The 22493-nt window shown below is 53.8% G+C and overlaps 1 protein-coding gene across 1 annotated transcript in view; it reads right to left on the reverse strand.

Moving 5' to 3' along the window:
• Window positions 1-22493, reverse strand: part of LOC137327765 (deformed epidermal autoregulatory factor 1 homolog) — a 208444-nt gene that overhangs the window by 69587 nt on the left and 116364 nt on the right. The window contains exons 11-12 of the mRNA XM_067993575.1: window positions 18084-18337; window positions 15570-15647 (exon numbers count right to left, since the gene is read on the reverse strand). Coding sequence (XP_067849676.1) covers window positions 15570-15647; window positions 18084-18337 — 332 coding nt within the window. The remainder of the gene's footprint in view (window positions 1-15569; window positions 15648-18083; window positions 18338-22493) is intronic.

Here is a 22493-nt window from a genome sequence, read left to right on the forward strand (position 1 = left end):
GAGCTATCCAATTAGTCCCATTCCTCTGCTCTTTCCCCAGAGCCCAGCAAATTTTTCCCCTTCAAGTATTTCTCCAATTCCCTTTTGAAAGTTATTATTGAATCAGTGCGTTCCAGGTCATCACAACTCATTGCATAAAAAAATGTTTCCTCATGTCGCCTCTGGCTCTTTTGCCGATCACCTTAAATCTGTGTCCTCTAATATATTTAGATTTTCAAAAGGCCTTCGATAAGGTACCGCACTGTAAACTCGTGGCTAAGGTCAGAGCATGTGGAGTCAGGGGACAGGTAGCATAATCGACAGCAAACTGGCTACAAAACAGAAAACAGAGAGCAGGGGTTAAAGATAGTTACTCAGACTGGCAGAAGGTGGGAAGTGGTGTTCCACAAGGATCGGTGCTGGGACCACTGTTGTTCACTATTTACATAAACGATTTGGACTCGGGAATCGGAGCAGAGGGATCTGGGGGTACAGATACACAAATCACTAAAAGTAGTGACGCAGGTTAATTAGGCCATAAAAAAGGCAAACCAAGCACTGCGGTTCATTTCCAGAGGGATAGAATTGAAAGGCTGAGAAGTTATGTTAAACTTGTATAGAACCTTGGTTTGACCACACTTGGAGCACTGTGAACAGTTCTGGTCTCCATATTATAAAAAGGATATAGAGGCACTGGAGAAGGTGCAAAAAAGATTTACTGGGATGATACCAGAACTGAGAGGTTATACTTATCAGGAAAGATTGAATAGGCTGGGGCTCTTTTCTCGAGAAAAGAGAAGACTGAGGGGTGACCTGATAGAGGTCTTTAAGATTATGAAAGGGTTCGATAGGGTAGACGTAGAGAAAATGTTTCCACTTGTGGGAGAGACCAGAACTAAGGGCCGTAACCTAGTCACTAATAAATCCAATGGAGAATTCAGGAGAATCTTCTTTACCCAGAGAGTGGTGAGAATGTGGAACTCGCTCCCACAAGGAGTAGTTGAGGTGAATAGTGTAGATGGATTTAAGGGGAAGCTGGATAAACACATGAGGGAGAAAGGAATAGAAGGATATGGTGATAGGGTGAGATGAAGTAGGGAGGGAGGAGGCTCGTGTGGAGAACAAACACCAGCATGGACCAGTTGGGCCGAATGGCCTGTTTCTGTGCTGTACATTCCATGTAATTCTATCCAATCTGACCCTTGATTTACCGATGGAATCTGACAATACATTGGCTGTGAGACTGCTGGCTCATTCCCTGGACTCTCAGAGTGTTGCCCCTGGCTCGATTCATCCAAGTTCTGCGTCAGATATTTACAGAAACCAATTTTGGCAAAGGCTCTATAACAACAAAGTGTATTTTACATAGAATAACCTGGTGTGTACAGCACAGAAACAGGCCAGTCGGCCCAACGGGTCTATCCCGGTGTTTATTCTCCACACGAGCCTCCTCCCTCCCTAATTCATCTCACCCGATCACCACATCCTTCTGTTCCTTTCCCCCTCATGCACTGATCGGGCTTCCCCTTACATTTTGAACGTTGCAACAGAAATGAAGCATCGAGGGAGCGATTTAAAGATGCCAGTTTATATTTACGGGCTGTCGATATTCTGAAATGATGAAGGCACAAGATAGGATTGAGCTGCTATCTACTGAACCAATAGACTGTGCCCCTTGAGTTAGAGTTCAGCACTGGCTGACGGCTGCTTTTGGATTAATTTCTGCCCAGTTCTCAGCCCTCCTCTGCTGAGGGTATGAACTCATCCAGGGTGATAACTGTTGGGGCTGGCTGCTCCTCCAGCACTTTGGCCAAGTGACCGCTCCGTGAGAGAGAGCCTGGACAGTGATCGCATTCACCCGTGGAGCGGATGTCGTAGCCGAGTCCGGGATGGGAGAAGTCGGCTGACTTTATTCCACTCTGTCTAAGTTGGGGACACTGAGACTAATTGTCGTGCCTTCTGTCGCGCTGGCAGAGACCAGCTAAATGACCACAGACCGGGGGACAATCCTGGGACCCTCCTCAACAACCACAGAGCTCAGCCGCTCAGGGGTGATGTCAGGAAGGAGTTCTTCACACAAAGAGGAGTTGAAATCTGGAAACTACTACTCCAAAAGGCTGTGGACGCTGGGGGTCAATTGAAAAGTTCAAGACTGAGATTGATCGATTTTTATTAGATTAGGGTATCAAGGGATACGGAGCATGGGCACGAAAATGGGCTTGAGGTACAGATCGGCCATCATCTGACTGAATGGTGAAACAGGCTCGAGGGGTTTATTCGGAGTCTGAGCTATCAGGGAGCCCTGTAAATTATCCACATAAAAATTCCAAACAAGCATATGTCCCTTGCTGATTTATTTAATTATAAGAGAAAGATACTCATGTTGAAAATATGGCAAGTCAGGAATTGTGTGAATGAATTGTGTGCAGTACTGAGGGAGTGCTGCACTGTCGGAGGGTCAGTACTGAGGGAGTGCTGCACTGTCGGAGGGTCAGTACTGATGGAGCGCTGCACTGTCGGAGGGTCAGTACTGAGGGAGTGCTGCACTGTCGGAGGGTCAGTACTGAGGGAGTGCTGCACTGTCGGAGGGTCAGTACTGAGGGAGTGCTGTACTGTCAGAGGGTCAGTACTGAGGGAGTGCTGCACTGTCGGAGGGTCAGTACTGAGGGAACGCTGCACTGTCGGAGGGTCAGTACTGAGGGAACGCTGCACTGTCGGAGGGTCAGTTCTGAAGGAGTGCTGCACTGTCGGAGGGTCAGTACTGAGGGAACGCTGCACTGTCGGAGGGTCAGTACTGAGGGAGCGCTGCACTGTCGGAGGGTCAGTACTGAGGGAGTGCTGCACTGTCGGAGGGTCAGTACTGAAGGAGTGCTGCACTGTCGGAGGGTCAGTACTGAGGGAACGCTGCACTGTCGGAGGGTCAGGACTGAGGGAGCGCTGCACTGTCGGAGGGTCTGTACTGAGGGAGCGCTGTACTGTCGGAGGGTCAGTACTGAGGGAACGCTGCACTGTCGGAGGGTCAGTACTGAGGGAGCGCTGCACTGTCGGAGGGTCAATACTGAGGGAGCGCTGCACTGTCGGAGGGTCAGTACTGAGGGAGCGCTGCACTGTCGGAGGGTCAGTACTGATGGAGCGCTGCACTGTCGGAGGGTCAGTACTGAGGGAGCGCTGCACTGTCGGAGGGTCAGTACTGAGGGAGTGCTGCACTGTCGGAGGGTCAGTGCTGAGGGAGTGCTGCACTGTCGGAGGTCAGTACTGAGGGAGCGCTGCACTGTCGGAGGGTCAGTACTGATGGAGCGCTGCACTGTCGGAGGGTCAGTACTGAGGGAGCGCCGCACTGTCGGAGGGTCAGTACTGAGGGAGTGCTGTACTGTCGGAGGGTCAGTACTGAGGGAGTGCTGCACTGTCGGAGGGTCAGTACTGAAGGAGTGCTGCACTGTCGGAGGGTCAGTACTGAGGGAGCGCTGCACTGTCGGAGGGTCAGTACGGAGGGAGTGCTGCACTGTCGGAGGGTCAGTACTGAAGGAGTGCTGCACTGTCGGAGGGTCAGTACTGAAGGAGTGCTGCACTGTCGGAGGGTCAGTACTGAGGGAACGCTGCACTGTCAGAGGGTCAGTACTGAGGGAGCGCTGCACTGTCGGAGGGTCTGTACTGAGGGAGTGCTGTACTGTCGGAGGGTCAGTACTGAGGGAACGCTGCACTGTCGGAGGGTCAGTACTGAGGGAGCGCTGCACTGTCGGAGGGTCAATACTGGGGGAGCGCTGCACTGTCGGAGGGTCAGTACTGAGGGAGTGCTGCACTGTCGGAGGGTCAGTACTGAGAGAGTGCTGCACTGTCGGAGGGTCAGTACTGAGGGAGTGCTGCACTGTCGGAGGGTCAGTACTGAGGGAGTGCTGCACTGTCGGAGGGTCAGTACTGAGGGAGTGCTGCACTGTCGGAGGGTCAGTACTGAGGGAGCGCTGCACTGTCGGAGGGTCAGTACTGAGGGAGTGCTGCGCTGTCGGAGGGTCGGTACTGAGGGAGTGCTGCACTGTCGGAGGTGCCATCTTTCAGATAAGACATTAAACTGAGACCCCATCTGCCCTCTCAGGTGGATGTAAAAGATCCCACAGCCACTATTCGAAGAAGAGCAGGGGGGAGTTCTCCCCGGTGTCCTGGGGCCAATGTTTATCCCTCAACCAACATCAGTAAAAACAGATGATCTGGTCATTGTCTCATTGCAATTTGTGGGATCTTCCTGTGCGCAAGTTTCCTACATACTTGCTCTCGAGGCAGTACAAAGAAGGTTCACTCGGTTAATCCCGGGGATGAGGGGGCGGACATATGAGGAGAGGTTGAGTAGATTGGGACTCTACTCATTGGAGTTCAGAAGAATGAGAGGCGATCTTATTGAAACATATAAGATTGTGAAGGGGCTTGATCGGGTGGATGCAGTAAGGATGTTCCCAAGGATGGGTGAAACTAGAACGAGGGGGCATAATCTTAGAATAAGGGGCTGCTCTTTCAAAACTGAGATGAGGAGAAACTTCTTCACTCAGAGGGTGGTAGGTCTGTGGAATTTGCTGCCCCAGGAAGCTGTGGAAGCTACATCATTAAATAAATTTAAAACAGAAATAGACAGTTTCCTAGAAGTAAAGGGAATTAGGGGTTATGGGGAGCGGGCAGGAAATTGGACATGAAGCTGAGTTCGGATCGGTCAATGCCCTGTGGGTGGCGGAGAGGGCCCAGGGGCTATGTGGCCGGGTCCTGCTCCGACTTCTTGTGTTCTTTAGATTTGTGGTTGGGATCAGATCAGCCATGATCTTATTGAATGGCGGAGCAGGCTCGAGGGGCCGATTGGCCGACTCCTGCTCCAATTTCTTATGTTCTTATGTTCTTATTACAACAACGACTAGACTTCAAAAACAGGTAATTGGCTGTAAAGGGGGCTTTGGGACATCCTGAGGTGGTGAAAGGGAATAAATTAATGCAAGTTCCTTTTTTTCTTTCTCATGGAACAACACTGACCAGAAATTGAAGGCAGCTCTCAGCGAGTTACACTGACAGCTCAATATCAGATAGTTTCATGCAATTAATCCCTGGCCGGTGAGGCAGCAGCTGGTGAAGGCCAGGTTACTGTTTCAGATATAAACCCACACCTAGTGAAGAACTCCCCCGAACCATTAACCTCTGCCCATCACTGACCAGACTGCTGTGTCTTTCAAGCAATTTCTGTTTTTCTTTCGACCTTAACATATCATTTGAATAAATCTTTCAGTTAGTTTCACACTTATTGTGTTTCAGAGTAATTGTAAAAAAAACAAGAGTTCCCAATGCTACAGAATGATGTGAATCCAGCTACAGCTCAGTGTCTACACGACTGGCCTTTCTGTAAAGACCAATAGCTGACATCTGGTGAAGCCCAATTTACTGTCACCCTGCGTTAATCCAGTCCCCGTGTGATCACTCTGTTCCTGTCACCCTGCTGTAATCCGGTCCCCATGAGATCACTCTGTTCCCATCACCCTGCGTTAATCCGGTCCCCGTGTGATCACTCTGTTCCTGTCACCCTGCGTTAATCCGGTCCCCGTGTGATCACTCTGTTCCCATCACCCTGCTGTAATCCGGTCCCCGTGTGATCACTCTGTTCCCATCACCCTGCTGTAATCCGGTCCCCGTGTGATCACTCTGTTCCTGTCACCCTGCGTTAATCCGGTCCCCGTGTGATCACTCTGTTCCTGTCACCCTGCGTTAATCCGGTCCCCGTGTGATCACTCTGTTCCCGTCACCCTGCTGTAATCCAGTCCCCGTGTGATCACTCTGTTCCCATCACCCTGCTGTAATCCGGTCCCCGTGGGATCACTCTGTTCCCGTCACCCTGCGGTAATCCAGTCCCCTTGTGATCACTCTGTTCCCGTCACCCTGCGGTAATCCAGTCCCCGTGTGATCACTCTGTTCCCGTCACCCTGCTGTAATCCAGTCCCCGTGTGATCACTCTGTTCCCATCACCCTGCTGTAATCCAGTCCCCGTGAGATCACTCTGTTCCTGTCACCCTGCTGTAATCCAGTCCCCGTGTGATCACTCTGTTCCCGTCACCCTGCTGTAATCCAGTCCCCGTGTGATCACTCTGTTCCTGTCACCCTGCTGTAATCCGGTCCCCGTGTGATCACTCTGTTCCCGTCACCCTGCGGTAATCCGGTCCCCGTGTGATCACTCTGTTCCCGTCACCCTGCTGTAATCCAGTCCCCGTGTGATCACTCTGTTCCTGTCACCCTGCTGTAATCCGGTCCCCGTGAGATCACTCTGTTCCTGTCACCCTGCTGTAATCCGGTCCCCGTGTGATCACTCTGTTCCCGTCACCCTGCTGTAATCCGGTCCCCGTGTGATCACTCTGTTCCCGTCACCCTGCTGTAATCCGGTCCTCGTGTGATCACTCTGTTCCCATCACCCTGCTGTAATCCGGTCCCCGTGTGATCACTCTGTTCCCATCACCCTGCTGTAATCCAGTCCCCGTGTGATCACTCTGTTCCCGTCACCCTGCTGTAATCCGGTCCCCGTGTGATCACTCTGTTCCCGTCACCCTGCTGTAATCCAGTCCCCGTGTGATCACTCTGTTCCCATCACCCTGCTGTAATCCAGTCCCCGTGTGATCACTCTGTTCCTGTCACCCTGCTGTAATCCAGTCCCCGTGTGATCACTCTGTTCCTGTCACCCTGCTGTAATCCAGTCCCCGTGTGATCACTCTGTTCCCATCACCCTGCTGTAATCCGGTCCTCGTGTGATCACTCTGTTCCTGTCACCCTGCTGTAATCCGGTCCCCGTGTGATCACTCTGTTCCCATCACCCTGCTGTAATCCAGTCCCCGTGTGATCACTCTGTTCCCATCACCCTGCTGTAATCCGGTCCCCGTGTGATCACTCTGTTCCCATCACCCTGCTGTAATCTGGTCCCCGTGTGATCACTCTGTTCCCATCACCCTGCTGTAATCCAGTCCCCATGTGATCACTCTGTTCCCATCACCCTGCTGTAATCCAGTCCCCGTGTGATCACTCTGTTCCCGTCACCCTGCTGTAATCCGGTCCCCGTGTGATCACTCTGTTCCTGTCACCCTGCTGTAATCCAGTCCCCGTGTGATCACTCTGTTCCCATCACCCTGCTGTAATCCGGTCCCCATGTGATCACTCTGTTCCCGTCACCCTGCTGTAATCCGGTCCCCGTGTGATCACTCTGTTCCTGTCACCCTGCTGTAATCCAGTCCCCGTGTGATCACTCTGTTCCCATCACCCTGCTGTAATCCAGTCCCCATGTGATCACTCTGTTCCCATCACCCTGCTGTAATCCAGTCCCCGTGGGATCACTCTGTTCCTGTCACCATGCTGTAATCCAGTCCCCGTGTGATCACTCTGTTCCCATCACCCTGCTGTAATCCGGTCCCCATGTGATCACTCTGTTCCCGTCACCCTGCTGTAATCCGGTCCCCGTGTGATCACTCTGTTCCTGTCACCCTGCTGTAATCCAGTCCTCGTGTGATCACTCTGTTCCCATCACCCTGCTGTAATCCGGTCCCCGTGTGATCACTCTGTTCCTGTCACCCTGCTGTAATCCAGTCCCCGTGTGATCACTCTGTTCCCATCACCCTGCTGTAATCCAGTCCCCGTGTGATCACTCTGTTCCCATCACCCTGCTGTAATCCGGTCCCCATGTGATCACTCTGTTCCCGTCACCCTGCTGTAATCCAGTCCCCGTGTGATCACTCTGTTCCCATCACCCTGCTGTAATCCGGTCCCCGTGTGATCACTCTGTTCCCATCACCCTGCTGTAATCCAGTCCCCGTGTGATCACTCTGTTCCCATCACCCTGCTGTAATCCGGTCTCCGTGTGATCACTCTGTTCCTGTCACCCTGCTGTAATCCAGTCCCCGTGTGATCACTCTGTTCCCATCACCCTGCTGTAATCCGGTCCCCGTGTGATCACTCTGTTCCCATCACCCTGCTGTAATCCAGTCCCCGTGTGATCACTCTGTTCCCATCACCCTGCTGTAATCCAGTCACCGTGTGATCACTCTGTTCCCATCACCCTGCTGTAATCCGGTCTCCGTGTGATCACTCTGTTCCTGTCACCCTGCTGTAATCCAGTCCCCGTGTGATCACTCTGTTCCCATCACCCTGCTGTAATCCGGTCCCCGTGTGATCACTCTGTTCCCATCACCCTGCTGTAATCCGGTCCTCGTGTGATCACTCTGTTCCCGTCACCCTGCTGTAATCCAGTCCCCGTGTGATCACTCTGTTCCCATCACCCTGCTGTAATCCGGTCCCCATGTGATCACTCTGTTCCCGTCACCCTGCGGTAATCCAGTCCCCGTGTGATCACTCTGTTCCCGTCACCCTGCTGTAATCCGGTCCCCGTGTGATCACTCTGTTCTCGTCACCCTGCTGTAATCCAGTCCCCGTGTGATCACTCTGTTCCCGTCACCCTGCTGTAATCCGGTCCCCGTGTGATCACTCTGTTCCTGTCACCCTGCCGTAATCCGGTCCCCGTGTGATCACTCTGTTCCTGTCACCCTGCTGTAATCCAGTCCCCATGTGATCACTCTGTTCCCATCACCCTGCTGTAATCCGGTCCCCGTGTGATCATTCTGTTCCCGTCACCCTGCTGTAATCCGGTCTCCGTGTGATCACTCTGTTCCCGACACCCTGCTGTAATCCAGTCCCCGTGTGATCACTCTGTTCCCGTCACCCTGCTGTAATCCAGTCCCCGTGTGATCACTCTGTTCCCGTCACCCTGCTGTAATCCGGTCCCCGTGTGAACACTCTGTTCCCGTCACCCTGCTGTAATCCAGTCCCCGTGTGATCACTCTGTTCCCGTCACCCTGCTGTAATCCAGTCCCCGTGTGATCACTCTGTTCCCGTCACCCTGCTGTAATCCGGTCCCCGTGTGATCACTCTGTTCCCGTCACCCTGCTGTCATCCAGTCCCCGTGTGATCACTCTGTTCCCGTCACCCTGCTGTAATCCAGTCCCCGTGTGATCACTCTGTTCCCGTCACCCTGCGGTAATCCAGTCCCCGTGTGATCACTCTGTTCCTGTCACCCTGCTGTAATCCGGTCCCCGTGTGATCACTCTGTTCCCATCACCCTGCTGTAATCCAGTCCCCGTGTGATCACTCTGTTCCCGTCACCCTGCTGTAATCCGGTCCCCGTGTGATCACTCTGTTCCTGTCACCCTGCTGTAATCCAGTCCCCGTGTGATCACTCTGTTCCCGTCACCCTGCTGTAATCCAGTCCCCGTGTGATCACTCTGTTCCCGTCACCCTGCTGTAATCCAGTCCCCGTGTGATCATTCTGTTCCCATCACCCTGCTGTAATCCGGTCCCCGTGTGATCACTCTGTTCCCATCACCCTGCTGTAATCCAGTCCCCGTGTGATCACTCTGTTCCCATCACCCTGCTGTAATCCAGTCCCCGTGTGATCATTCTGTTCCCATCACCCTGCTGTAATCCAGTCCCCGTGTGATCACTCTGTTCCTGTCACCCTGCTGTAATCCGGTCCCCGTGTGATCACTCTGTTCCTGTCACCCTGCTGTAATCCGGTCCTCGTGTGATCACTCTGTTCCCGTAACCCTGCTGTAATCCAGTCCCCGTGTGATCACTCTGTTCCCGTCACCCTGCTGTAATCCAGTCCCCGTGTGATCACTCTGTTCCCATCACCCTGCGGTAATCCAGTCCCCGTGGGATCACTCTGTTCCCATCACCCTGCTGTAATCCAGTCCCCGTGTGATCACTCTGTTCCTGTCACCCTGCTGTAATCCGGTCCCCATGTGATCACTCTGTTCCCATCACCCTGCTGTAATCCGGTCCCCGTGTGATCACTCTGTTCCCGTCACCCTGCTGTAATCCGGTCCCCATGTGATCACTCTGTTCCCATCACCCTGCTGTAATCCGGTCCCCGTGTGATCACTCTGTTCCTGTCACCCTGCTGTAATCCGGTCCCCATGTGATCACTCTGTTCCCATCACCCTGCTGTAATCCAGTCCCCGTGTGATCATTCTGTTCCCATCACCCTGCTGTAATCCGGTCCCCGTGTGATCACTCTGTTCCCATCACCCTGCTGTAATCCAGTCCCCGTGTGATCACTCTGTTCCCGTCACCCTGCTGTAATCCAGTCCCCGTGTGATCACTCTGTTCCTGTCACCCTGCTGTAATCCGGTCCCCGTGTGATCACTCTGTTCCCATCACCCTGCTGTAATCCAGTCCCCGTGTGATCACTCTGTTCCCGTCACCCTGCTGTAATCCAGTCCCCGTGTGATCACTCTGTTCCCGTCACCCTGCTGTAATCCAGTCCCCGTGTGATCACTCTGTTCCTGTCACCCTGCTGTAATCCGGTCCCCGTGTGATCACTCTGTTCCCATCACCCTGCTGTAATCCGGTCCCCGTGTGATCACTCTGTTCCCGTCACCCTGCTGTAATCCGGTCCCCATGTGATCACTCTGTTCCCGTCACCCTGCTGTAATCCAGTCCCCGTGTGATCATTCTGTTCCCGTCACCCTGCTGTAATCCGGTCCCCGTGTGATCACTCTGTTCCTGTCACCCTGCTGTAATCCAGTCCCCGTGTGATCATTCTGTTCCCATCACCCTGCTGTAATCCAGTCCCCGTGTGATCATTCTGTTCCTGTCACCCTGCTGTAATCCAGTCCCCATGTGATCACTCTGTTCCCGTCACCCTGCTGTAATCCAGTCCCCGTGTGATCACTCTGTTCCTGTCACCCTGCTGTAATCCGGTCCCCGTGTGATCACTCTGTTCCTGTCACCCTGCTGTAATCCGGTCCCCGTGTGATCACTCTGTTCCTGTCACCCTGCTGTAATCCGGTCCCCATGTGATCACTCTGTTCCTGTCACCCTGCTGTAATCCAGTCCCCGTGTGATCACTCTGTTCCTGTCACCCTGCTGTAATCCAGTCCCCGTGTGATCACTCTGTTCCTGTCACCCTGCTGTAATCCAGTCCCCGTGTGATCACTCTGTTCCCATCACCCTGAGGTAATCCAGTCCCCGTGTGATCACTCTGTTCCTGTCACCCTGCTGTAATCCAGTCCCCGTGTGATCACTCTGTTCCCATCACCCTGCGGTAATCCGGTCCCCGTGGGATCACTCTGTTCCCGTCACCCTGCTGTAATCCAGTCCCCGTGTGATCACTCTGTTCCCGTCACCCTGCTGTAATCCGGTCCCCGTGTGATCATTCTGTTCCCATCACCCTGCTGTAATCCGGTCCTCGTGTGATCACTCTGTTCCCGTCACCCTGCTGTAATCCAGTCCCCGTGTGATCACTCTGTTCCCGTCACCCTGCTGTAATCCAGTCCCCGTGTGATCACTCTGTTCCTGTCACCCTGCTGTAATCCGGTCCCCGTGTGATCACTCTGTTCCCGTCACCCTGCTGTAATCCAGTCCTCGTGTGATCACTCTGTTCCCATCACCCTGCTGTAATCCGGTCCCCATGTGATCACTCTGTTCCCGTCACCCTGCTGTAATCCAGTCCCCGTGTGATCATTCTGTTCCCGTCACCCTGCTGTAATCCGGTCCCCGTGTGATCACTCTGTTCCCATCACCCTGCTGTAATCCGGTCCCCGTGTGATCACTCTGTTCCCGTCACCCTGCTGTAATCCGGTCCCCGTGTGATCACTCTGTTCCCGTCACCCTGCTGTAATCCGGTCCCCATGTGATCACTCTGTTCCCGTCACCCTGCTGTAATCCAGTCCCCGTGTGATCACTCTGTTCCCATCACCCTGCTGTAATCCGGTCCCCGTGTGATCACTCTGTTCCCGTCACCCTGCGGTAATCCGGTCCCCATGTGATCACTCTGTTCCCGTCACCCTGCTGTAATCCGGTCCCCGTGTGATCACTCTGTTCCTGTCACCCTGCTGTAATCCGGTCCCCGTGTGATCACTCTGTTCCCGTCACCCTGCTGTAATCCGGTCCCCGTGTGATCACTCTGTTCCCGTCACCCTGCTGTAATCCAGTCCCCGTGTGATCACTCTGTTCCCATCACCCTGCTGTAATCCAGTCCCCGTGTGATCACTCTGTTCCCGTCACCCTGCTGTAATCCGGTCCCCGTGTGATCACTCTGTTCCCATCACCCTGCTGTAATCCAGTCCCCGTGTGATCACTCTGTTCCCATCACCCTGCTGTAATCCAGTCCCCGTGAGATCACTCTGTTCCAGTCACCCTGCTGTAATCCAGTCCCCGTGTGATCACTCTGTTCCCATCACCCTGCTGTAATCCGGTCCCCGTGTGATCACTCTGTTCCTGTCACCCTGCTGTAATCCAGTCCCCGTGTGATCACTCTGTTCCTGTCACCCTGCTGTAATCCGGTCCCCATGTGATCACTCTGTTCCTGTCACCCTGCTGTAATCCAGTCCCCGTGTGATCACTCTGTTCCCGTCACCCTGCTGTAATCCAGTCCCCGTGTGATCACTCTGTTCCCATCACCCTGCTGTAATCCAGTCCCCGTGTGATCACTCTGTTCCCATCACCCTGCTGTAATCCAGTCTCCGTGTGATCACTCTGTTCCCGTCACCCTGCTGTAATCCGGTCCCCGTGTGATCACTCTGTTCCCGTCACCCTGCTGTAATCCGGTCCCCGTGTGATCACTCTGTTCCCATCACCCTGCTGTAATCCAGTCCCCGTGTGATCACTCTGTTCCCATCACCCTGCTGTAATCCAGTCTCCGTGTGATCACTCTGTTCCCGTCACCCTGCTGTAATCCGGTCCCCGTGTGATCACTCTGTTCCCGTCACCCTGCTGTAATCCGGTCCCCATGTGATCACTCTGTTCCCATCACCCTGCTGTAATCCAGTCCCCGTGTGATCACTCTGTTCCCGTCACCCTGCTGTAATCCGGTCCCCGTGTGATCACTCTGTTCCTGTCACCCTGCTGTAATCCAGTCCCCGTGTGATCACTCTGATCCCATCACCCTGCTGTAATCCAGTCCCCGTGTGATCACTCTGTTCCCGTCACCCTGCTGTAATCCAGTCCCCGTGTGATCACTCTGTTCCCGTCACCCTGCTGTAATCCGGTCCCCGTGGGATCACTCTGTTCCTGTCACCCTGCTGTAATCCAGTCCTCGTGTGATCACTCTGTTCCCGTCACCCTGCTGTAATCCGGTCCCCGTGTGATCATTCTGTTCCCGTCACCCTGCTGTAATCCGGTCCCCGTGTGCTCACTCTGTTCCTGTCACCCTGCTGTAATCCGGTCCCCGTGTGATCACTCTGTTCCCGTCACCCTGCTGTAATCCGGTCCCCGTGTGATCACTCTGTTCCCATCACCCTGCTGTAATCCAGTCCCCGTGTGATCACTCTGTTCCCGTCACCCTGCTGTAATCCGGTCCCCGTGTGATCACTCTGTTCCTGTCACCCTGCTGTAATCCAGTCCTCGTGTGATCACTCTGTTCCTGTCACCCTGCTGTAATCCGGTCCCTGTGTGATCACTCTGTTCCCATCACCCTGCTGTAATCCAGTCCCCGTGTGATCACTCTGTTCCCATCACCCTGCTGTAATCCGGTCCCCATGTGATCACTCTGTTCCTGTCACCCTGCTGTAATCCAGTCCCCGTGTGATCACTCTGTTCCCATCACCCTGCTGTAATCCGGTCCCCATGTGATCACTCTGTTCCTGTCACCCTGCTGTAATCCAGTCCCCGTGTGATCACTCTGTTCCCGTCACCCTGCTGTAATCCAGTCCCCGTGTGATCACTCTGTTCCCGTCACCCTGCTGTAATCCAGTCCCCGTGTGATCACTCTGTTCCCATCACCCTGCGGTAATCCGGTCCCCGTGTGATCACTCTGTTCCCATCACCCTGCTGTAATCCGGTCCCCGTGGGATCATTCTGTTCCCATCACCCTGCGGTAATCCGGTCCCCGTGTGATCACTCTGTTCCCGTCACCCTGCGGTCATCCAGTCCCCGTGTGATCACTCTGTTCCCGTCACCCTGCGGTAATCCGGTCCTCGTGTGATCATAAAAACATAGAAAATAGGAGCAGGTGTAGGCCATTCGGCCCTTCGGGCCTGCTTCGCCATTCAATATGATCATGGCTGATCCTCTATCTCAATACCATATTCTCGCACTCTCCCCATACCCCTTGATGCCTTTTGTGTTCAGAAATCTATCCAGCTCCTTCTTAAATATATTCAGTGACTTGGCCTCCACTGCCTTCTGTGGTAGAGAAATCCACAGGTTCACCACCCTCTGAGTGAAGAAATCTCTCCTCATCTCAGTCCGAAATGTCCTACCCCGTATCCTGAGACTGTGACCCCTGGTTCTGGACCCCCCCCAGCCAGGGGAAACATCCTCCCTGCGTCCAGTCTGTCTAGCCCTGTCAGAATTTTATATGTTTCAATGAGATCCCCTCTCATTCTTCTAAACTCGAGTGATACAGGCCGATTCGTCCCAATCTCTCCTCATTCGATAGTCCTGCCGTCCCAGGAATCAGTCTGGTGAACCTTCGCTGCACTCCCTCTATGGCAAGTATATCCTTTCTTAGGTAAGGAGACCAAAACTGCACACAATACTCCAGGTGTGGTATAACTGCAGTAAGACATCCCTGCTCCTGTACTCAAATCCTCTTGCATCTGCCATGTATTTGCCCACTCACTCAACTTGTCTAAATCACCTTGAAGCCTCTTTGCATCCTCCTCACAACTCACGATCCCACCTAGTTTTGTGTCGTCAGCAAACTTGGAAATATTACATTTAGTTCCCTCATTCAAATCATTGATATATATTGTGAACAGCTGGGGCCCAAGCACTGATCCCTGCGGTACCCCACTAGTCACTGCCTGCCACCCGGAAAAAGACCCGTTTATTCCCACTCTGTTTCCTGTCTGTCAACCAATTCTCAATCCATGCCAGTATATTCCCCCCAATCCCATGTGCTTTAATTTTGCACACTAACCTCTTATGTGGGACTTTATCAAAGGCCTTCTGAAAATCCAAGTACACCCCATCCACTGGTTCTCCCCTATCTATTCTACCAGTTACATCCTCAAAAAACTCCAGTAGGTTTGTCAAACATGATTTCCCTTTCATAAATCCATGTTGACTTTGTCTAATCCCGTTGATATTTTCTAAGAGTCCTGTTACCACATCCTTTATAATAGACTCTATCATTTTCCCCACTACTGATATTAGGCTAACCGGTCTGTAGTTCCCTGTTTTCTCTCTCCCTCCTTTTTTAAATAGTGGGGTTACATTTGCCACCCTCCAATCTGTAGGAACTGTTCCATAATCTATAGAATTTTGGAAGATGACAACTAATGCATCCACTATTTCCATGGCTACCTCTTTCAGTACTCTGGGATGCAGATTATCAGGTCCTGGGGATTTATCGGCTTTCAGTCCCATTAATTTCTCCAGCACTATTTTTTTACTAATACTAATTTCCTTTAATTCCCCCTTCGTACTCGTCCCTTGGTTCCCTAGAATTTCTGGGAAGTTATTTGTGTCCTCTTCCATGAAGACAAAACCAAAGTATTTGTTTAATTGCTCTGCCCTTTCCCTGTTCATTCTGTTCCCGTCACCCTGCGGTAATCCGGTCCCCGTGGGATCATTCTGTTCGTGTCACTCACCTTGATGACGATCTCAGTCTTTCCCTCCACGTCTTCAGTCGGGTGAAATGGTATCTGTGTTTGGTACTGGTTCAGTGTCTACATTTGAGATGAAACAAACTTTTCATCAGTGAAATGCAGCTCAGCATCATTAAATAGTCCCGTACGACTTTTAGGAACGTAGGAACAGGAGGAGGCCATTCAGCGAGATCATGGCCGATCTGTATCCTATCCGAACTCCATCTATCCTCTTTGGCTCCATATCCCTCGATACCCCGGTGGCCAGTTTCAAACTTAAAACTAACTTGAGCCTCACTCTGTATTTCAGCTGGTTTTAAACATCCCATGCCACTGACCTCCTGCTTTCAGACGCCCGTCAGCCTGAGTTCCTCAAACACCTGGTAACCCTGGCGATCTGAGCAGTGAAATCCCCCCTGCCCCCAATCATTTTACAGGAAAAGTGCAAAACAGAAAATCTCACTTTGAACTCGGGCTGGTTCTTTTTCCACTAAAATGAATGAAGGAAGAGAGAGTTTCCCCGTTATTTTCAGTCTTTAATCAGTCAGCCCGAGAGGTGGGTCTGTAGCAGGTGGTGGAGACAGAGGGCTATGTTGGGGAGTGGGGGGAGCAAAGAGCAAGGCCGGTGAAGACTGTGTCACTGAAGGTGCAGTGAGGGAAGGGGGATTCACAGGAGGCTGGAGTCAGAGGACTGAAGATTGTTAATTCGATCACTGGAGGACGTGGAGCCCACGTAGAGCAGTGAGGAGGGGCTAGCTGGTGAGACGCAGGCATCAAATTCTGGAGGTTCCAGAGGGTGGTGGTGAGCAGGGCACGGTGAAGGGTGTGGGTGATACAGGAGCAGAGGAGAGCAACGCTGCAAAGGTGGAGGCGATGGATCAGAGGTGGGGCTTGGACAGAACCCCAAGGTCCGGTACACCCTGAGCGAGCAGTCAGGGAGTGGGCGGGAGTCCGTTGGCAGCAGTGCGGGGTTTTTTTTGCGGTGAGGGCGGAAACATTGGCTTTGTCCGACTGGAGGAAGTTCAGCACCGAGATGGTCTTGTGTGTTGAGGGGAAGATCCCGTGGATGAGACGAAGCGAATGGTGACGGGGTCACGGTTGGGGCAATAGGACTGTAGCCACCGAGTCAACACAGAGAGGATAAGTGACCCCGATTTTCACTCTGACCCCCCCCCCAACCTGGCGGAAACTGGGCGGAGGGTCCGAGTTGAAATGAGGCCGGTCACTATCCACCACCCCCCACCGCCGGGTCCCATTGCCCACCCCCCCCCCACCGCCGGGTCCCATTGCCCACCCCCCCCCCACCGCCGGGTCCCGCTGCCCCCACTGGGTCCCACCGCCCGCCGCAGGAACCCGATGCCCGCCCCTCCCCTGCCAGGTCCCGCCGCCCCCCCACCCCGGCTGGGTTCCGACTGCAATATTAGTCAGAAGTCTGAGCAGGGGAGGGGGAGCAGTGACGGCTTCACCCCTCCCCATCCCCCACTGATCGCCACTAGGTCACCCCCGTTCACCTCCAGAACCCCCCCTGCCATGATCGTCTCTCGACCCCCCCCCCCGATAGCATCTGGAGCGCCCCCCCCCAACTAGAGCCTTCCCCCTACAACTGACGGCCGAGTACCATTCCCGCGGGTCCCCGGCTGTGGCCGGCTGCTCCGAACTCCCGCTCCTGCCGGCCGACCAGGTAGTGGATCCGGCCGGGTTCGGGCCGCGGCTCCGGGTCCCCGGGCTCTCCGGGATCGGGCCGCGGCTCCGGGTCCCCGGGCTCTCCGGGATCGGGCCGCGGCTCCGGGTCCCCGGGCTCTCCGGGATCGGGCCGCGGCTCCGGGTCCCCGGGCTCTCCGGGTTCGGGCCGCGGCTCCGGGTCCCCGGGCTCTCCGGGATCGGGCCGCGGCTCCGGGTCCCCGGGCTCTCCGGGATCGGGCCGCGGCTCCGGGTCCCCGGGCTCTCCGGGATCGGGCCGCGGCTCCGGGTCCCCGGGCTCTCCGGGATCGGGCCGCGGCTCCGGGTCCCCGGGCTCTCCGGGATCGGGCCGCGGCTCCGGGTCCCCGGGCTCTCCGGGATCGGGCCGCGACTCCGGGTCCCCGGGCTCTCCGGGATCGGGCCGCGGCTCCGGGTCCCCGGGCTCTCCGGGATCGGGCCGCGGCTCCGGGTCCCCGGGCTCTCCGGGATCGGGCCGCGGCTCCGGGTCCCCAGACTCTCCGGGATCGGGCCGCGGCTCCGGGTCCCCGGGCTCTCCGGGATCGGGCCGCGGCTCCGGGTCCCCGGGCTCTCCGGGATCGGGCCGCGGCTCCGGGTCCCCGGGCTCTCCGGGATCGGGCCGCGGCTCCGGGTCCCCGGGCTCTCCGGGATCGGGCCGCGGCTCCGGGTCCCCGGGCTCTCCGGGATCGGGCCGCGGCTCCGGGTCCCCGGGCTCTCCGGGTCCTCCTGTTAATATCGGGGCCAGTGCGTTTGCAGAAGTTACCCGACCTGCCATCCCATGCGTTTCAAATGCCGTGAGGCAGTGCTGCCGTCACTCACCCCTTTCCTCTCACTGTCTGCCTGGACCTTGGCCTGCGCGATGGCAGCTTCCTTCGAGGCGATGCTGGCTTGCTTCGCCTGCTCGATCAGTGTCTTCAGCTGCTGACCCGTGGCCATCAACGAGTTGACCATTTCTTCCAAGTAGAGCCAACTGCGCTGCTCAGTCACTTCCAACCCATTCAAGGTGCTGGGCGAGATGGCCTTGTTTGGGGTGGGGGGAGTCGGGACTGCGAGGGCTGGGAGTGAAGCCAACACTACAGAAAGCAAAGAAAGAAGATGGCGATGGGCACATTAAACCTCTCAGGGGGGTTATATCGTCTCAAGTACTCAATTACACATTGCATTTTTAAATGATTACGTCCACAAGTTCTCACCAAATTCTACCCAACCGACATTCAAAGGGAAATCGAGAAACGAGGGTCGATTTTATTCCCGCTCATTTTCTGCCCACTTGTCCTGAAAACACGACCGATGCTGGGGTACATCCCATGGGTACGGACCACAATCTGTAACCTCATGGCCCGGCATATTCCTCACTCTACCATTACCAACAAGCCAGGGGATCAACCCTGGTTCAATGAGGAGTGTAGAAGAGCATGCCAGGAGCAGCATCAGGCGTACCTAAAAATGAGGTGCCAACCTGGTGAAGCTACAACTCAGGACTACATGCATGCTAAACAGCGGAAGCAACATGCTATAGACAGAGCTAAGCGATTCCACAACCAATGGATCAGATCAAAGCTCTGCAGTCCTGCCACATCCAGTCGTGAATGGTGGTGGACAATTAAACAACTAACGGGAGGAGGAGGCTCTGTAAACATCCCCATCCTCAATGATGGCGGAGTCCAGCACGTGAGTGCAAAAGTCAAGGCTGGAGCATTTGCAACCATCTTCAGCCAGAAGTGCTGAGTGGATGATCCATCTCGGCTTCCTCCCGATATCCCCACCATCACGGAAGCCAGTCTTCAGCCAATTCGATTCACTCCACTTGATATCAAGAAACAGCTGAGTGCAGTGGATACAGCAAAGGCTATGGGCCCTGACAACATCTCGGCTGTAGTGCTGAAGACTTGTGCTCCAGAACAAGCTGCGCCTCTAGCCAAACTGTTCCAGTACAGCTACAACACTGGCATCCACCCAACAATGTGGAAAATTGCCCAGATATGTCCTGTCCACAAAAAGCAGGACAAATCCAATCCGGCCAATTACCGCCCCATCAGTCTATTCTCAATCATCAATCTCAATCACTCACCTGACGAAGGAGAAAGCCTCCGAAAGCTTGTGATTTTCAAATAAAACTGTTGGACTATAACCTGGTGTTGTAAGATTCCTTACATCAGCAAAGTGATGGAAGGTGTCGTCGACAGTGCTATCAAGCGGCACTTACTCACCAATAACCTGCTCACCGATGCTCAGTTTGGGTTCCGCCAGGACCACTCGGCTCCAGACCTCATTACAGCCTTGGTCCAAACATGGACAAAAGAGCTGAGTTCCAGAGGTGAGATGAGAGTGACTGCCCTTGACATCAAGGCAACATTTGACCGAGTGTGGCACCAAGGAGCCCGAGTAAAATTGAAGTCAATGGGAATCAGGGGGAAAACCCTCCAGTGACTGGAGTCATACCTAGCACAAAGGAAGATGGTAGTGGTTGTTGAAGGCCATTCATCTCAGCCCCAGGGCATTGCTGCAGGAGTTCCTCAGGGCAGTGTCCTAGGCCCAACCATATTCAGCTTCTTCATCAATGACCTTCCTTCCATCATAAGGTCAGAAATGGGGATGTTCGCTGATGATTGCACAGTGTTCAGTTCCATTCGCAACCCCTCAGATAATGAAGCAGTCCGAGCCTGCATGCAGCAAGACCTGGACAACATCCAGGCTTGGGCTGATAAGAGGCAAATAACATTCGCGCCAGACAAGTGTCAGGCAATGACCATCTCCAACAAGAGAGAGAGTCTAACCACCTCCCCCTGACATTCAACGGCATTACCATCGCCGAATCCCCCACCATCAACATCCTGGGTGTTGGCTAGAGGCTGCAGAAGGTAACCTGAGATGTCAGCTGCTGATACACAGTCAGGAAAGAATTTTGAACTAAAGTAACCTGAGTTCAGTCCTGGCCTCAGCTGGCTGGAACCGGTTTGAATTAACCATGTTTTGTGAAAGACAAAGGAAATGTGATAAGACACAAGTCCTTATTTAGAAAAGGAGTAATGAGGTAATGCTACCTAAGCCCTTGGGACAGAGCCAATGAGGAGAAGACCCAGGCAAAAGCGAGCAGGCCTAAACCAAAGGGAGAGAGACAGCACAGCTTGAAGAGATAAGATTCGGAATAAGAATGAAGGATCTGGGGCGTGGAGCCAGAGCGAAGACTCCGGAGACCAACCATCGAGGAAGTGGAAGACCCTACGTCAGGGACGTAGAGACGACGTCGAGAGAGAGAGAGAGAACGGAACGCCAGGCCAGCGTCAGCTCTCCATTTCGGGAATTATCCTTTATGTTCTGTGACCACTCAGGGAGTGTCAGGGAAACCTAGTGGGTGTGCGTTTAGATCTTAGTTTGGGTATAAGACTGTATAACCTGGTGTAAATTGCATGCCTATATCGAACCAGACATATAAGCTATATGTATATGATCTAACGGCATGAATAAAGTGAATTGAGAGTTAAGAGAGAATTGACTCTTCTCCTCTGTGTACTAAGCCAGTAACCGTAACCAGTCTGGTCAACGAGGGGGTCACCATTGACCAGAAACTTAACTGGACCAGCCATATAAATACTGTGGCGACAAGAGCAGGTCAGAAGCTGGGTATTCTGCGGCGAGTGACTCACCTCCTGACTCCCCAAAGCCTTTCCACCATCTACAAGGCACAAGTCAGGAGTGTGATGGAATACTCTCCACTTGCCTGGATGGGAACAGCTGCAACAACACTCAAGAAGCTCGACATCATCTAGGACAAAGCAGCCCGCTTGATTGGCACCCCATCCACCACCCTAAACATTCACTCCCTTCACCACCGGCGCACCGTGGCTGCAGTGTGTACCATCCACAGGATGCACTGCAGCAACTCGCCAAGGCTTCTTCGACAGCACCTCGCAATCCCGCGACCTCTACCACCGAGGAGGACAAGGGCAGCAGGCACATGGGAGGGAGCACGGAGTAGCAGCTATCGTCAGAGTCTGGTTTCCACAGAGTCTATAATTGGGAATTTGGTGAGTGAGGGGATACGGTGCAGTAAGGGGTGAGATGCATTTGATTAGTCAGCGGAGGGGAGAGTACTGAGGGCGGAGAGAAGCCGACCGAGGGCGGGTCACAGCAACAACAAACCTGGACACTCTGATCCAGGAGGCAGTCACACCCCTTAGACTAAATCCTGTAGAATTGGCACGTGGTCAGGGACAGGAGGGTGTGACTGTGAGTGAGGCAGGTACGGGGATCCAGGAGGGAGCATTGCAGGAGCCTCAGCCTCTGCACTTGTCCAATAGATACGAGGTTCTTGCAGCCCTTGTGGACGAGTGCAGGGACTGCAGGGAGGATGAGCAAACTGGCCACGGCACCGTGGTTCAGGGGGCCATTCAAGTGGGGGGAGTAAACAGGAATGTGGTTGTAGTCGGCGACAGTATAGTTAGAGGGATAGACACTGTTCTCTGCAGCCAAGAGCGAGAGTCCCGAAGGCTGTGTTGCCTACCCGGTGCCAGGGTTAAGGACATCTCCTCAGGGCTGGAGAGAAACTTGGAGTGAGAGGGGGAGGATCCAGTTGTCGTGGTCCATGCAGGTACCAACGACATAGGCAGGACTAAGAAAGAGGTTCTGCTGAGGGAGTTTGAGCAGCTAGGGACTAAATTAAAAAGCAGAACCACAAAGGTGATAATCTCCGGATTATTACCTGAGCCACGAGCAAATTGGCACAGAGTAAATCAGATCAGAGAGATGAATGCGTGGCTCAAAGATTGGTGTGGGAGAAGTGGGTTTCGATTCACGGGGCACTGGCACCAGTACTGGGGAAAGAGGGAGCTGTTCCGCTGGGACGGGCTTCACCTGAACCATGCTGGGATCAGTGTTCTGGCAAACCAAATAACTAGGGCAGTAGAGAAGGCTTTAAACTAAATAGAGGGGGGGAGGGCTCAGGTGGGGCAAAGTTTAGATTGATAAAGAGAAAAGACAAGGAAATAGTACAGGAAAGTGATGGGGGTAATGATAAACAGAGTGTGTCAGGAAGGGACAGAGCATACAAACATAAGAGTGCACTAACAAATGGGGCCGGGGTAGGAAAGAATGGTAAAAAGACAAAATTAAAGGTTCTTTATCTGAATGCGCGCAGCATTCGTAATAAGATCGATGAATTGACGGCACAAATAGAAACAAATGGGTCTGATCTCGTGGCCATTACAGAGACGTGGTTGCAAGGTGATC

Source organism: Heptranchias perlo, chromosome 12, assembly GCF_035084215.1.
Source record: "Heptranchias perlo isolate sHepPer1 chromosome 12, sHepPer1.hap1, whole genome shotgun sequence".
Taxonomy (NCBI): Eukaryota; Metazoa; Chordata; class Chondrichthyes; order Hexanchiformes; family Hexanchidae; genus Heptranchias; species Heptranchias perlo.